Source organism: Gadus morhua, chromosome 6, assembly GCF_902167405.1.
Source record: "Gadus morhua chromosome 6, gadMor3.0, whole genome shotgun sequence".
NCBI classification, from domain to species: Eukaryota; Metazoa; Chordata; class Actinopteri; order Gadiformes; family Gadidae; genus Gadus; species Gadus morhua.
The window spans coordinates 11,411,233-11,428,110 of record NC_044053.1 but is presented as its reverse complement, the minus strand read 5'-3'; the positions used below and the strand labels follow the sequence as shown (position 1 = coordinate 11,428,110).

Here is a 16,878-nt window from a genome sequence, read left to right as displayed (position 1 = left end):
AGTTATGGTGCCCATGGGCTGCGATAACGATCATTGGAATAATATCAATACAAGATAACGATAATCATAATATGATTGCAGAAATAATTTAGCATCATTTCAGTACAGTCCTCTATGATAATGTGATATTTTTATTTATTTTGGTTCTGGATGATCTATAATAGTATTATTTCATTGCATGGGTGATTTAAAAAAAAAACAGGGTGTAGCTTTCAAAAGCCATAACCAGGGGATTGCAACATGGTAGAGCGGGTTGATTTATAAGTGGAAGGTTGTAGTTCAATCCCTGGCTCCTCCAGGCTGAGTGTCGAAGTGTCCCTGAGCCTAACCCTATCTGCTCCTGATGAGCTGGCTGTCGCCCGGCATGATTTACCCGACGTCGGTGTGTGTGAACCGTTGTAAGTTGCTTTGGATAAAGGCATTTGCTAAATGCCCTCAAGGTAAATATTCATCCATTGCCGACGTTGGTGTATATAATCAGTGATCACTTTAAATTAATTCAGCTATACCTTCACATAATATTTAGTACAAAGATAAATTATATCAGTATAGTCATATATTTATTTTCTTAGATGAAGACACGAAGAAATAAACACTAAATACAACCATTGGAAGGAAACAATTGATTTGAAACGGCCGGTGTCATTTAGGTTGTGTGACAGACAGGTAAACAATATTGATGAAGCATAACCTCTGCCAATCCGCCGACTAGCTCACATAATGTATCACAAACAAACAAAGCCAAGTGTACTTGAATATACATCAATATAATGTCAATAACCGCTTACAAACAATAGCCTCGTCAATCTGTCTTGATGTGTTTTTATTTTTATTTGAAAAAATACATTTGTATTTCATTACAAGGACCATGTCCAAAGCTGTTCTCATAATGTTGCTCATAAGCCAACGACCACAACAGGAGATTTATTGACATTAATAACCTCACACCGGGACATCATACCAGATCAACTAACCAATGAACAACACTCACCGCCGGATGTTATTATTTCCTTTTTAAACCAAAAGCTATCTAAATGTTCCAATTAAAAAAACAGCAAGCATTGAACGAATTACTGGCATATGTTGGCGCATAAGTGACAGATAATTTACAGTCTTTTTATTTGATTTATTATAATTTGTGAAGGGGACTGGCCACTATATGTAACAGATGAATGAAACAACAATTACAAATACTTAACAACACCCAAAATGCTCTGATGTTTGATGACGCATTGTGGGAACCAGAGTCTGGGACTTGATGATATACAGCGCTGAGAGCGATCAGTAGAGACCAGAAAACACTCCCACATTCATGGGGTCATTATAAGAGGGGATCTCCTGACGTCCGTACTGAAGTCTTTCCTTGTTTTCGTGGAGATAATCAGTCCCTCAGTCCCATTAGTGTTGTTTTTAAGTGTGCGTTCTGTTCTGATCCGGCGTAACGTTTAGCATCATAGGTGATAGAAAATGGAAGAATAATAAGTATAACAAACCCATTTTTAACGACCAATCAATCGCCACCAGTCCCTAGTGCTGCCCTTGAGTTTCCCATTGGGACTGTGGTGTTGTGGCGGGTAAAACGCTGGCAGGAAACCGTATGGGTCCACAGGAAGTGATCTCTTCAACGAAGAGGATAGGATTTCCTGGTGTTGGTATTTTTGCCCATGGTTTGGTCGAGTGAATTTCAACAATAAGAAACAAGGGTAACGGCTAACTTTTCACCAGGCAAAAGCAGGCCTTGATTTGTTAGGTTATTTTAAACTAATTTGGTATTTAATTGTGTTGTTTTGATTGTCAAGCACTTTGTATTGATATTTTGCTCAAAAAGCCCTCGTTAAATCAACAAATTGCATAACAGCATGGAGGACAAAAAGGTAGGCGTACAAGCCACAATACCAATACATCAATTATACAATTCCCTCACTCTGATTATCATAACCATATCTAAAATACTGCAAACAAATATCGACGACATAACGATGTGAACACAACAAATGACCACGTCAGTAGAATTGAGGTGATATATCATCACTCCGTTATTGGGTATAGTTTAGGACTACCTCGTGTTCATCTTATTGGGTGAGTCTGCTCTTTGTTCTCTGTTCCTCTCCATGCACCCCGCTGCGCCTCAACCCTGTGCTTGCTGTTTGCTTCTGCAGGGCTAAAAAAAAACATATGTGAAGTCGATTCCAAGCGGGCTCGGCGCCATCTCAGGCCCACGAGGACATGTTAACATTGCAAATGGGAATTCAATTGCCCATAATCTACCAATGATTAGCATTTAATTGGACAATGTTTATGCATGCCGAAAGACAGCATGCATACAAACACTTATCGCTATGAAAGAAACACATAAACACACATGCGTGGATGCAGTCACACACGCACACACATACAGACACAGACACACACAAACACACTTTCATACAAACTCTCACACATCAGGCACACACACACGCACGCACGCACACACATACACACACACACACACACACACACACACACACACCAGGGAGCTATAATTAAACTATCACCAAAATTTGTACCTTAGTGGCAACATCTACTCCTTTCATAAGATTGCATTACATTCCTTTAGGAGAACCTCTTATCCTAGGGTGAAAAATAATGTGTTTTCAACATCTTTAGGACTAGTCATTAAAAAGATAAGCAAAGACTCAACAGAGGCAGTGAAGAATTATGATTATTACCAATCTCCCTGATTGGCCAGATTTTCGTAATCACCGATTGGACCAGTCCTAATCCACCGTCCGGAGGTTGTGGGATTATGTCAGGGCCAAACTCAGGCTAGCGTTTTCCTGGCCAGGCCTGTTGACCCTCATCCAGCAACATGGACGCTGTAATGAGAAACACATGTTTTGACAACGGCGAGCCAAATAGTGTAGACCTACATTTGAATCTGGCAGAGGTGAAGATAGTTCAATTTTACACATTAAACTCGCTGTTCTATTGAGGATATTGTACACGACAGTTATCCAATTAGTCTACCTGATCTCACGTTTTAACTCCAATAATTTTACTACCGCCAATAAGGTGATACTCATTTATTGCGCATGGCCCTGTATTCTAGCCCCATCTAGTGTTAATTTGGTAGTACTTTCACGCGTAACGTAGCCCTTTAATGATAACGCGACAATAACTCCTGTACCATTTTTTTAACAACAAACATTGTGCTGCGTTATTTTAGTATATATGTTTCCAAATCGTTAATAATAGACGGATGCATTTGTATGTATTTGTATTGCTTGAGCTGTTCTGTTCTTGAGCTGTTCTGAGGCTTTCATTCCTAATGGATATTCATGCCTGTGCTGCCACCACAAGGGGTTGCTGTGTCACTGTTTTTAATAAGAACCGTGAAACAAGGTGAATGATACACAAGGTCATGTGAGTCTACACCTGTATTCGAAAGCAGCAGGCCTATAGGATTCAGGTTGAAATTAGACATACAATACATACCAATAAGACAATAAATAGTTTTCTGGATGTACTTGACATCTGGCTCAGAGGTTTAAAATCCAGATTACAAGAAGATATTCTGTAGGCTACTAACAATTTGCAATGATGGGCTTTAAATGGAGCATACCAGGGCATATCACCTGGATTTGGTAAAATACTAAAGATGCTTCAGGCCATTAAAGGGGAAAGATATTAGGTATTTGTTTATAGACTACCTATGCTAGTAAAAAACGTGGTTTTAACCGTTTAATAAACCAGTAACAACAGAGATTGTGTGCTAGGAGAGTAACGCAGTGTAGCGTCGCGTTGGTCGCTCATGCCGCGGCCATGGCGGCACCAATATTTTGCATGTTCACCGTCATACACATACACGCATATGCACACACACATTCACGGCACACACATGCACACGTACACACGCACACACACACACTAGCCGATCAGCGCGGAACTCATCCATGAGAGAAGCATCTGAGCTGTGCAGAGGCTTGAGTTAGCCGCACAGGCAGTCACACGCACACGCACACACACACACACACACACACACACACACACACACACACACACACACACACACACACACACACACACACACAGCGCCTGAGCCCCCATTGGTCGGCGTCTCTCCACCCCACCACAGGAGTCTCTAAGGGGTCTGCTGCAGTACTCTGCTCCAGGGGCCTGGAAACGCTAGAGTGAGCCTTTTTTTTTCCCCCTCTTTACTTCTATTTTTGGGCTCGATATCATTAAGCACCACCACTCTCCCTCGTGTGTTTTCCCACAGTTTTCCAACATACTGGTTCCCAGTGTATGAACTATAGGCACACCACTATCAGGCTGGCCCACTCCCTTCTCCATGCACGTGAAGAAGAGACAGAGACAGAGAGAGAAACACACACGCACACACACACAGAGCGATGGAGGGAGAGGGTGAGAGAGAGTGAGAGTGAGACAGAGGGTGAGAGAGAGAGAGAGAGAGAGAGACAGACCGAGAGACAGAGACGGTGCCAGTGAGAGAGACAGAGACAGAGCGGGAGAGATAGACAGAGAGAGGCCTCTGGGTAAAATACAGGCAGCATGATGATAGCCTTGCTACCATGAGGACGCCGACTAGAACCTTTTCCTGCTTGCAACACTCAGGCTTGGAGAAAAGATGCATAAATTGTGCGTCGGCTGCGGGACCCAGGGGGCAGCAGCCGACTGCTCAGCCAACCATGCAGGCCCAGCCCGCAGCCAAAAGAATTTGGAAGGACCCCTTCGTGGTGCCCATCCCCCCACGCATGGAGACACGGCACAGCTAGCCGCCTTCTCCTCCTCCCACGAACGCAGTGAGAAAACCGTAGTCAAGAGTTTTTGGGTTTGGTTTGTGAAACGCTCCAACCAAAGTCTTCAAGGTTTCAGGCCTTGTAGCTAAGAAGGCTGTGATTTGCTATGTCGCGTGAAACACTGGAACTCGAATACTGGTGTAAGCTTACATGTGTTTATTATCTAGTTCTCAGTCACATTGTGGTTAAGTCTAGGCCTAGAGGAAACATAATCCATGAAACTAAAGGCCTTTCGTCTCGCTGCTTATTTCTAATTACGATACAAAGCAATCCACTTTGAATCAGAAGCATTACAAGGCCTATACGATAAGCTGGTGATCTGGGGTGTTTTGGCTATTCGGTTATTAGCACATTATTCAACCCTTCAACGTCATCTATAACACAAGTCTATGAAAAATATTTTTTAACGTTGATGCAGAGGGTTAAATTATGGTGCAGATGGTCATCTACACTATTATAATACATAAAAACATAAAACAACCCTATATGAATGAGTATTTTATGTGAGACTTCAGAAATACTAAACAACAACAAAACACAGTGGAGCCATGCCCGCCAAAGTCCTCTGCCTGATCTACAGTCAAGACCAATCAGTCTCAGCTCAGCTTCATGGCCAAGCACTGGAGTAAAACATTAGAGGATCTGCCCACATTCATAGAATAGAGGGAGGTCCCTGATTCCACAATAGCCTATGGGGTTTCAGATGCATGTAGGAACCTGTCAGAGGGAAGAAGCATGTTTATGAATGAACGGGGCTCTCCTACACCGTTGCAAGTTCACTCACTGTAGTATATATGTTTGGCAGGCGAATGAATGGGAAGCCTCGTGTGTTGTGGCCACATCCATCATTGCAATCCACATCCTGTTGGGTTGTATTGGGTCGTCAAATACAACTTTTGTCAGCAACAGCCCATGACAGGGCATGATATGTTTTCCTTCATAGTTCCACAACAGGATTAGATCTGCTATTGAAAGTTTGTTGTTTTTTAGTTTTTTATATACAAATGGGGATGCCTTAAACTAAACCCCGATTGGCTGGGAGTATCAAATATTTTGAGTTTAATAATCAGTTTATTAATCAGTAAACGCAGTAGTAGATTTCTTCTCCATGATGCAACGGCTATCCGGTTATTGATAGTGGCGAATGCCAGCGGGCATAGAACAGCGAGCGGCCATCTGCCAGCCTAGCGAACTAGCAACCCAACCAGCTGCAGTCGCAAAACGCCCTACAAAGCAGGACATGCATGCAGCTTCTGACGTCTGCGGCCACACTGCGCTACAAAGCGTCGAAAAACCCGGAGCGGAAACAATGAGAACCAAGCGTATGGAGACCGCATAGGTTAACAACCAGCAAGTTTAGCTGAAGGGGGGCAGCTCTAAGTGGCAGGTTAGTTGATTTAAGGAAAAAAAATACGCGGTTTCCGATACTATTTTGTACGTAGAAAATAAATAAAAAAGACTCATGCAGGGACACTTTAGTACCCCGACATGGCGACGGCAAGAAAAAGGAGAGAGCTTTTTACTATTTTGGAAACTAGCGCGGACGCAGAAACTACAACGGTGTGTGACAAGAGTCAAGAGTCTCCTCTTAATCTTTCGGCCGATGTGAAGTGGTTTGAAATCCCCTTTCGAAAGCCCGACTCGGACGAGGAGGAAGACGAAGAAGCCGGAGAACGGGAGGAGGATGACGGCGGCGGCGAGGGGGAGAATGGATCCGCGAACACAGCCGCCGCGGCGGCGGAGGCTGCAGACGCCGCTAGTTTCATCGCCGGAGGTGGCTGTAACATTATTTTGGTCACGGGTAATGGAATCAAACACGAGGAGGAGGAGTACACAGAGGACTGTTATTATGCTACCTCCAATAACTGCTCTGATACCACCTCAAACGACTCGGATATCGATTTCTCCGACCTAGAGGAGGAGGAACGCACGAGTTTTTTCAGCTTTGATGATGACTTGGACGAGGACTGCACTTCTCCTGACTTCTGGGGAGAACCTGACCAGGTGATTTCGATCGAACCCTTCTCTGCTGTAAGTGGCCCTCAGCATTCGCTGGGGGACGATGCTGACACCCGTGACTATTTCCGGCTACTCTTCCCAGATTCTCTTTTTGAACACATGGTAGAACAAACAAATAATTACGCCCTCTATCGGCAAAGAATGAGCGGAAAATCAGACCCCCACTGGCACCCCACTGATCTCAGAGAGATGAAAGCTTATGTGGGACTAAACATTTTGATGGGTATCAATCAACTTCCAGACTCTGGCATGTACTGGGCCAGTGACATTTTCATTGGCAACGCAGGCTTTAAAAAAACAATGACCGCAAGGCGCTTTGAAAAGCTCACACAATATCTCCAGCTGTGTGACCGTGAGTCGGAACCCGTGCGCGGCGAGCGGGGCTACGACGGCCTGTTTAAGATCCGCCCGCTGTTGGACGTGCTGGACAACACCATGTGGGACGCCTACACACCGAACCGCTGCTTGACCATCGACAGATCGGGCATCTCCGCCAAGGGGCGCTTCTCGCCCACGCAGTACATGCCCTCCAAGCCCTTCAAGAAAGGCCTGACGTTGTGGATGCTGTGTGACTCTCGCTCGGGCTACTGCCACCGCGCCAGGATCTACGTGGGCAAGCCCAGCCAGGACGTGGCCACCGCCTCCCTTGGCTACAGGGTGGTGACGTCCCTGGTGCGGGGCCTGGAGGGCCAGTACCACCACCTCTTCATGGACGGCTTCTTCACCTCGGTGCCGCTCATGCAGCGGCTGCTACGGGACGGCCTGTACGCCTGCGGGCCCACCCAGACGGGCCGCAGGGGCTACCCGGAGGTGCTCTGTCCGCGCAACGTGGGCAAGCTCTCCCCGGGGGAGTTCTACCAGTGCCAGCGGGGGAACCTGGTCGCCACGGTGACGCGGGACGACAAGGTGATCAGCTGCCTGTCGACCAACTCGGCGCCGGGGATCGTGGGCATCGGGCCGAGCCAGCCGCCGCCGGTGCCGCCGCCGCAGGGGGAGGCGGACGGGGAGGACGGGGAGGAGGGGGAGGGGGACAGCGACGGCGCGGAGGGGGAGGGGAGCGGCGGGCTCTCGCTGGGCGTGCCGCTGGGCCTGCCCCGCCCGCTGCCACTGATGCTGTACCAGGAGAACATGCGCGGCGTGGACCTGTGCGACCAGCTGCGGGAGTGCTACCAGGTGGGCCGGCCGTGCAAGCGCTGGTGGCGCTACTTCCTGTGGTTCTTCGTGAACCTCTGCATCGTGGACGCCTACATCATCCTGCGGGAGAGCCGGGGCGGCGCGCCGCCGTCGGGCTTCAGCGGCAAGCAGTTCACCCAGCGCCACTTCCGGGTGCGGCTGGCACAGCAGCTGATCGGGGACTACCAGGGGGCCAGGGGCATGGAGCGGGCGGCCCGGAAGAGGCACGCCGACTCGCCCATCGAGTACGGCCACCGGCTGGAGCGCATGTCGGAGCGCTCGCGGCGCTGCAGGAACTGCACCAACAAGGGGCTGCGGCACGAGAGCGTATTCGGGTGCAAGATATGCAATGTCCACCTATGCAGGGGAGGCTGCTTCTCTGAGTTTCATAAATAAAAGATAAGCTTTTTTGTTTGTTTAGGTTTTCTATATATATATGTATATATATATATACATATATATATATATATATATATGTGTCAAGATCAACTTGTGTCAAAGTTTTTGTTTTTTTAAGATTTGTAAATCCAAAGGTTGCCACAACAAGTGCAAAATATAACCACACACTTTACGTAGAGATAGTTTTAGGGTAGAATGAATACTATTGCACGAATAACTAGTACAATTTGAAATTAAGTAGGTCATTTTGTTTTAGGTTAGAATGTATGTTTTGGCAAATTGCCTTTATTACACTGACAAAATTGCCTTGTCACACTTTTTTATACATTGACAAAAATACATTGGTTTTATATAATAAAAAAAATGAAGATCTTTCTGCACTTACAATACATCAGCAAATGTTTACTATGGGAAATTTCTCTCATTTTACAAATAAAAACTTCATTATAATGCATCTCCATTTCCTTCTTTGTAGAAATGTAAGAAACAGCATACCACCTCACTTTACAAAATGCATGCATGAAAGTATATGAACGGCATTGTACATACATGGTAGTAAATGAAATGACCCCCCAACAGTTAAAGAGTGAGCCTCGACTGATCTCTCAAACCCACACATGAAATCAGTGATTACCTAGTTCTTGGAGGGGACACAGCTTGGAACAATTAGTGAGTAGGGAAAGGCCCTCCGTTCTGTTTCCCGTAGACATGGCGGTACCATTTTGCAAATCTTGCTTTACTACTGAGACGTACGGCGTCTGTGGACCTATCACGCCATCTGCGGACCTATCACGCCCCAGCCCCCCTGGTACTGGGTTTGTTACCAGGACTCAAGACTGAAAGACTGAGAGTTGGTTTTCTTTCTTTGTTTTTCACTGAAACACATTTGAGTTTCACCATAGTTGATCATTGTTAGTGATGCTAGTGACTAATGTCTTTCATTTGAGTCATATGCATAATTTATGATGAAGAAAAGCTTATTAAGCCATCTATTCTGCTGCCATAAAGTCGACGCGGCAGGGAAGGAATATAAATAGTTAGCATTTGCCACAACTACCACTACTACAGACTAGTACTGCCATGACATGTACTGCCAATGTATACATTTATTTATATAAATGTATATATATATATATATATATATATATATATATATATATATATATATATACATGTATACATAGTTGGGTGTATGTGTCTGTTTGGAGTCATAGTTAAACAGCTATATGGATGTATGTATGAGTGTGGGATATAACTGCCTAATAATATAAGCACAATCAAACAGTGGAAGACTGGGAGAAGTGGTTATGCTGAATCTGTGGGCCTGTTTTTGTAGTTTAGACTGTCTGTCTCCTGTGTCTTCCTTCTGGGGTTTCTATCTCTCTCCGACTCTCTCCCCCTCTCTCTCTTTGCGCTCAGCTGTGGCATCTAGAGCTCGCTCTGCCGTTTTCTGGGTTGCTGCATCTCTCCCTCTTCAGGCTCTGCCGTGCCATCCCACACAAGCACACACTGATACTCAAAAGCACACAAACACGGGCACACACAAAAACAACACCTCTCTTCCGCCACACACACACACACACACACACACACACACACACACACACACACACACACACACACACACACACACACACGCACGCACGCACACACACAAACACACACACACACACACACACACACACACACACACACACACACACACACACGCACGCACAATACTGCTCTCCCTCAGCCGTTCCCCAGCTGGGAGAGGGTTAGTCAACTGGACGCCCCTCCCGCTGATCTGCGGGAGCCCTGCGGGGAGTCGCCATGGCAACCATGGCCGGCGAAGACAGGGAGTCGCCAGCAGGCCTGCACGGTTGTCATGGCGCTGTCTTTGGCTACGGGGGTGGGAGGCGCCAGAGGCCACTCCTCCCCCCCCCCTCCATTCTCCACCCCCCCTCCCCCCTCCCCCCTCCCTAAACCAGGAGAGAGGTTGTGGTGCGCTGAGGGAGCAGGCTGGCTGGAGGCCTGCCTGCCTGCCTGCCTGCCGCATGTGGAGCCAGGCTGGTAACCAGGCAGGGTTTCCAACCCAGATCCACCGCCATGCCAGATAGGAGCCATGACTACCGGTTTGGTCTTTACTGCAGGTGGACTGGCTCCACCAAACCCGAAAACACAACCAAACTACTCTCTTTTCCGTTCTATTTGATTATATTCTATTCTAGTAAATGTACTCTGCGCAGGTTAAGGCTATTAACATTGCACTGATTCAAAAGAGAAATGGCTCTCACTTAATACTCGCTTACCACTCCGCTCCTTGTCTCACATTCAAATGCAGTTCATGTCATGCGGTTCAGGCCAGAGGGAGAGACCGGAATACGGAAAGTCAAAGCCTCGACACGCAAAGCCAAACGGGAGAGTGTCACACAGATAAAGACAAGGAAAAGGGTTAAGCCCCTGTATGAAGTATATAACCAATGGTCCAACTAAGTAAGACGCACATGTTGCCCCTCAGAACAGTCAATGCAGGTATTTTGGTGCTTACATTGCAGTCCTAAACTATTCATTGTACTGATCTCATTCTTCTATTGTTGTTGTTGCAAAGGTCTTACCAAAGTTATTGATAGGCTTATCGCAAGTTCATTTAGGCGAAAGACACCACTGCTGAGTCACAACCAGAAGGGTTTTATGAGTGTCCCTCTATACCTCAGAAGCACAGCTGAGAGGTAGAGGCCTTCTGGGTTCAATCCCAGATGTCCACGGCCAGCCTGTGGCATCGGGGATCGCAAAACACACCATCTGGGTATTTGTGTGCGTGCGTGTACGTGTACGTGTATGTGCATGGGATAGGTAGTTGGAAGCTTAGGTTGGTTAATCTTGTAGACTGATGGTACCAGAGTATCCTTCTAGTAGGCTTAGGAAACGGGAATCCAATCTTATATTTCAAAACTGTTTTATCATTTTATATTTAATTGCATGAATGTCACATGAATAGTTCGTTTTTGTCTGTCCTAGACATGACACACCGTATTACTTCAAAGGGTCATGGAGGATATTCTACCACACACTAGATTTTTGGCCAAGATTGATGACAATATTGTCAAAATAGCGGACATCGAGACAACTCAGTGAGTTTACTTACGTCCTACCCTACAACTCTAAAATGTGGCAAATGTCTCCCTCTAGTGAATGAATGGGCACAATGCAGGAAAACAATTGAAAGTTGTGTCGAGAGACACACGACACACACACACACACACACACACACACACACACACACACGCAACACACACACAAAAGGACAAACACACACACACACACACACACACACACACACACACACACACACACACACACACACACACACAACAGACACGCACAAACACACACAGATAGAAAGAATGAAAACTATTTGAGTCAATATTAAACAACAAACATTGTATTCATCTAAGCAGCTCAGTTTGTACAGGAAGGAAGTGGACTTCGACCAGGAAGTGACTTGAAGCGTTGTGATTTCTTGGTTTTCTGCTCCAGTGGTCTTGTGTAACCTCGCAGGATGATCAAAGGAAGCTTGATCTCAGCGTTTCTTGCCTGCGCAAACTCAAGCATGACCTACCAATGAGCATAATATACAGTGTTAAGTCTGTCATAAAATATACTTCATAGAGTGAAAGGATTTTTTAAAAGATGATTTATCATTGACAGTAAAGAAATGCTATGTATGATATATACTGTGACACAGATATAGGAAAACCTACTCCACATTCCTAAAATGTATGAAATGTAGACAAGTTATATTATATTGATACATAATACATTCGTATATATATACACACACATTCTTGTTATGCCTTTATGGACAGCAGAGTGAGGAAAAGCCAGGAAGCTGGGGTGGAAGAGGGAGGGAATGTAGCACAGAAACAATGGTCAGAATCAAGCGTGTGTCTCTACAATGTCTGTGTGGTCAGCGGGTAGTGGGCTGAGCTACGAGCCGCCCTATATACACATCATGTTAACTCTTCATGTGTATGTACATTGTAAAGCACCCCATTTCAACCTAACTAGATGAATTATCACAGTATAGCTGTTCAAAAGACAACCAATAGGTTGCACGCAGGGCATTCGAAACGCTCGTCATTTTAGTCTGAGAGTGAAGTGCATTGATCCCGGACTATTTTGAGTCCGGGCCTTGACAAAACTGGTTGGTCTGTAATTTGAGACCTGCGTCCACATGCACTCTCATTAGTTGGAGCAGACAAGCTGTGTTGTGACTCCTCGAGTGGCCAAGACCCAGCCCCCCCCCTGACCCCCAAGCCCCACCCCCTAACCCCCCCCCGCCCAGGCTTCTCTTTCTCCAAACACAATAGAGCCTGTGTGTGTCTTTTGCCTGTGTGTACGCGTGCCAGTATGTACCTGTGTCTGTGTGTTTGCGTGCCTGTGTGTGTGTCTATATATGCATGTTTGTGTGCATGTGTGTCTGTGTCTGTGTGTGCGTTTGTCCGGACATGCGTGCCATACCTTCAGCCGGTACTCAAGTCTCATCATGGAGCAGTTGAAGAAGGTGGGGTGGAGTTGTGGCGGGGCGGTCAGCACCCTCGCTATTGTCGTGGCGCTAGCCGCAGGGACAGCGCAACCCCCGGTCCCAAACTCGACGTGACTGACGTGCACCACCGTCCTCTGGGAACGCGTGACACACGTCTGCTTCTCGCACACGTAAAACCTGGGGGTCACGGCGAACGCAGAGTCGTTGAGGACCTCCGCTCTCACTTCCATGGATTCACCTGGAGCAGGAGTGTTACAAATAGAAGGTAGTTAATGGAAGGAGAGATATGTCATGTCACCATCTGGTGCGTTATGCTGTGTTCAAATAAGCAACACACACACACACACACACACCAACACATCAAACTGCCTTAACTTTGTGTCAGACCCATGTTTTCAGTCGAAACATTAACAGTGACTTTTCCAGAGCCACAGAATGAAATCCTGGTGGCACACTGTGGCTCCTGTGGGTGTTAAAAAAGGGTATTTGTCATTATTATTATCCATCGCATAAAGGTGTCTACTGCGGTACTGAAACCAAAAGAAAAAAGTGAATATTAAATGGTTGCAAACGGATCGCAACTGAAGTAACAAAGCCTTTTTAAATTGTTATGTTGCCATACCTTTAGTCCTATGATAATCATCTCTGACTTTGAGCCGAAGGGGAATTCATTCTTTGTTAAAACCGGAAACTGAGTCTTGGCTTTGTATACTTGCCAAGCTGTCTGGGTCAGTTTTGTGTGCAGACTATATGTAATGCTCCCCCATTTCCCCTCATAAGACGAAGGCATATCTCTGTAGGGAAAGAATGGGAGAACAAGTCAAACATTCAACATTTTGAGAGTTCTTAAGGGGACTGTTTACATGACAAAGTACTAGAATGAAGATGTGTTAAAAGTCCAAGCTGGATAAAACACACTCACCTATTTGGAATATCAAAGCTGAATGAATAGGAATTTTCGCCTTGTCCGATGATAACAGAACCTTTATAAAAGACGACACGTGTCATTTAGTTATGTATACGTGTATGAGTACTCAGTATCGACCACCAAAAAACCTTCACTGAAGTACAAACCATCTGCTTTTTTGTCCTGAAGAAGGATCTTTTCAAAATAAAAGTATCTCTTCTTGTCACTGATGACCACTGGAGGACTGTTCCCCTGCTGCTCAGGCCACTTCACCTCCACTTTTCCTTTTGCTTTGACAATTAAACATTGCACCTTGGTCTCCTTATCGGCCATCACCATGACTCTTCCAAAGAGTATATCCCCTGGAGAAAACGCTCCCGTTGTCCCATTCTTCTGGTCACATTCCACACGTAGATGTTTTATAGTCATTGTATTATATTTAAAAAAAAATAGATGTATATTTTCGTTCTGGTAAAGAAAATTGAAAGATTGTCAAAATATTTGAAGAATATGGAGTGAGAGACAGGGATCTCTAAATAAAACCGGGCAATTCATTGGAAGTACGTTTTAGTCCATCCTTTGCATCCCAACGGAGAAACAAGCCAGCATATAGCTACTGATAAAAGTGGCATGACTGGAACAGGAGATCTTTTCAGCCAACCTTACCTACCTAGCCTGCAGGTATCTCTGTCACACCTGATCATGTGATCAAGGTTGCAGGAGTCCGTTTTCACTTTGGTAACCGAAGACATCGCAGTGCCCAGCAGCACAGTCCCCCACCACCCCCACTCCCCCCATTCAAATATGTCACTAATTTTAGAAAAATAAAATACATTATTAAACAAAATAGTTTATTTAGAATGTTGTCTTGGTTTACTCTGCACTTTAAAAGGTTTAGTTTATAACATAATTAAGTACAATACTAACAAAAGTTCTTGCTGCTATTGTGCATGAAGTCCACTTCATTGATTTTACTTCTAGACACATTTAGAAACACAATATCCATCTACAGGTATGCCGAGGCGCTTTCCTCCACGCCTGATCCTTTAGTAGTAACAGAACCAACGCAGGGAAGAATAATAATTGGCAGTTTGATTTCAGGATTTTTAGCCAGAGTCACATCGAGAAACACCTTGAAACAGGACAGAAAATGTGTGATATTAATACTAAACTGTTGTTGATTCTTTCTTACTCAGAATGAATCCTACAATGAATACATCTGGTGAAGTGCATGCTTTACCTTCAGCCTATACTCCAACTTAATGATGGAGCAGTTAAGGATGGAGGGAGGCAGCCCTGGGGGGATGCAGATCGTCTTGGCGACGGTCTGTGTGCAGGACGAGCCCACCTCCTCACCCTTCTCTTTCACAATGTTGTGCGTGTGTACTCTCCTGCGGCCCTGGGCGAAGAAGCTCTTCTTTTCGTAAAGGAGGAACTTTGGCTTCACCACACGAGTGGAACAGTTGCTGATCTCCGCCACCACCTTCAGCCCCTCACCTTAAGGGGGCAGTAAAACACTTTGTAAGAATGATCACATGACAGTTGGGTCATATACTGCTGCATTCCTCAAACAATTGTTGTGAGTGGACTCAGATACATGAGGTCCTGGATGTAGAGCAGCATAACCCAGTAGCAGAAGCTACTCTGGGATGAGCTATGGTATGGGGGAAACGTGCAAGGTCATATACTCGCTTTAGTCAGAGTCACACCGATTCTATACTTCACATTATAGATTCCTGTCGACTAAACTGAATGATACAAATACAATTGAGAATAAATAAATACCTTGCCGATATCCCATCTTTTGTATGGAAATGTTCAACGAGATGTTTCCAGAGGCGAAGAATGTGACTGATTGATCCTTGCAACCATACTGAGGTTCCTAGATGTTTAGAAATAAACTCCTGAGAGATTATGAAAATAACCTCCAAATCCCCACCAAAAAGTTGTTAACCCTTAAAAATAATTTGTATTATTATTACTATTCTATTGTAAACAGAGAATGGGCACCAATGGATATTACCATAAGCATTGGAATCGTCATGTCTGGTTTTGACACAAAGGTGAACTTGGCTCTGGTTTTCTTTGATAAACTCATTGACTGATTCAGTTGAGCCCTCAGCTGGTAGACCACTTTGCCTTCGGTAGCTTTGAAAGTGGATGGCATGTCCCTATCACACATCGTTATTTATTCATTAAATCAAGGCATTTGCCAAGGGAAAATCATGTCATCCTCAAGTTTAGGTCTACCTGTCTGGTAGTTTGAAGGAGAATGGAAAGGAATGTCTTCCTTGGCCGAGGACTTCTGAGCATTAGAAAATACAACCCCTTGTTCATGTTACAATGATCATAAATATAGGCCAGCCATTTGAAAAGGAAGTTAAAATGTACCATCCAGACATATTCTCAGAGAAAAGCAAAATTACATTAACATTAGCTATAGTCTTCTTTAAGAAGGAGGACAAATACTTTACCATCTCTTCCCGCCTCTGTGAAGATGGGACGCTCGATGTCATAGTATTTCTCATTAGAAGTTATCACAACATGAATATTCTGACCGTAGTGTTCATGCCAGCAAACATTGGCTTTCCCCTTAGCTCTAAAAATCAGAGACTGAATGCGCGTTTTCTTTGAAACCTGCAGGATGATGCGCCCTGTTATGGTATCCCCATTGGTAAAGGTGTTTTTAGAGTTGTTGGCGTCATACTCAATAGAAAAATATTCAACTGTCATTTTCAGGAAACGTTATGAATAGACAAACAGACCCGAGAGAGAATTGAGTCAAAGAGATTGTGAACAAAGTATGAAGTGCCGCAAACACGGAAGAAACATCCAGTTGGGTACCTGAACACATAGTCATGTGATGTGATATGCCTGATGATCCTGTTTAGCTGGTTTTGATGCAGTAACATCCACTCCAGCTGATTCTTGGAGCGATCTGATTGGCTAACAAAAACAAAAAAAAATGAGCGATCTGCCTGGCAAAAAGATCTCAACCAATCTCTACACACAAAATAACCTGACCGACTGGCTGATGTTTGGCATGACCATCC

The 16,878-nt window shown here is 45.0% G+C and overlaps 2 protein-coding genes across 3 annotated transcripts; both read right to left on the bottom strand.

The window, feature by feature from the left end:
* Positions 1–11,316: 11,316 nt before the first annotated feature.
* LOC115545394 (arrestin domain-containing protein 3) lies at positions 11,317–14,555 on the bottom strand. Of its 2 annotated transcripts, XM_030358501.1 has the most exons (7): positions 13,993–14,555; positions 13,841–13,901; positions 13,541–13,712; positions 13,294–13,381; positions 12,894–13,156; positions 12,214–12,261; positions 11,846–11,987 (listed from the first exon to the last, which is right to left on the bottom strand). In XM_030358501.1, exons 1-6 carry the CDS (start codon positions 14,252–14,254, stop codon positions 12,229–12,231), a joined length of 879 nt encoding a protein of 292 aa, XP_030214361.1. In that variant the 5' UTR covers positions 14,255–14,555; the 3' UTR covers positions 11,846–11,987; positions 12,214–12,228. The 2 variants fall into 2 exon arrangements, with proteins under 2 accessions (XP_030214360.1, XP_030214361.1); XM_030358500.1 differs by lacking the exon at positions 12,214–12,261 and having other exon boundaries at positions 11,317–11,987.
* Positions 14,556–14,642: 87 nt separating this feature from the next.
* Positions 14,643–16,757, bottom strand: LOC115545395 (arrestin domain-containing protein 3). Its single transcript, XM_030358502.1, has 6 exons — positions 16,300–16,757; positions 16,076–16,130; positions 15,849–15,996; positions 15,611–15,707; positions 15,066–15,322; positions 14,643–14,957 (listed from the first exon to the last, which is right to left on the bottom strand). The coding sequence occupies exons 1-6, from the start codon at positions 16,556–16,558 to the stop codon at positions 14,832–14,834; spliced, it is 942 nt and encodes a 313-aa protein (XP_030214362.1). The 5' UTR covers positions 16,559–16,757; the 3' UTR covers positions 14,643–14,831.
* Between the last annotated feature and the right edge of the window lie 121 nt (positions 16,758–16,878).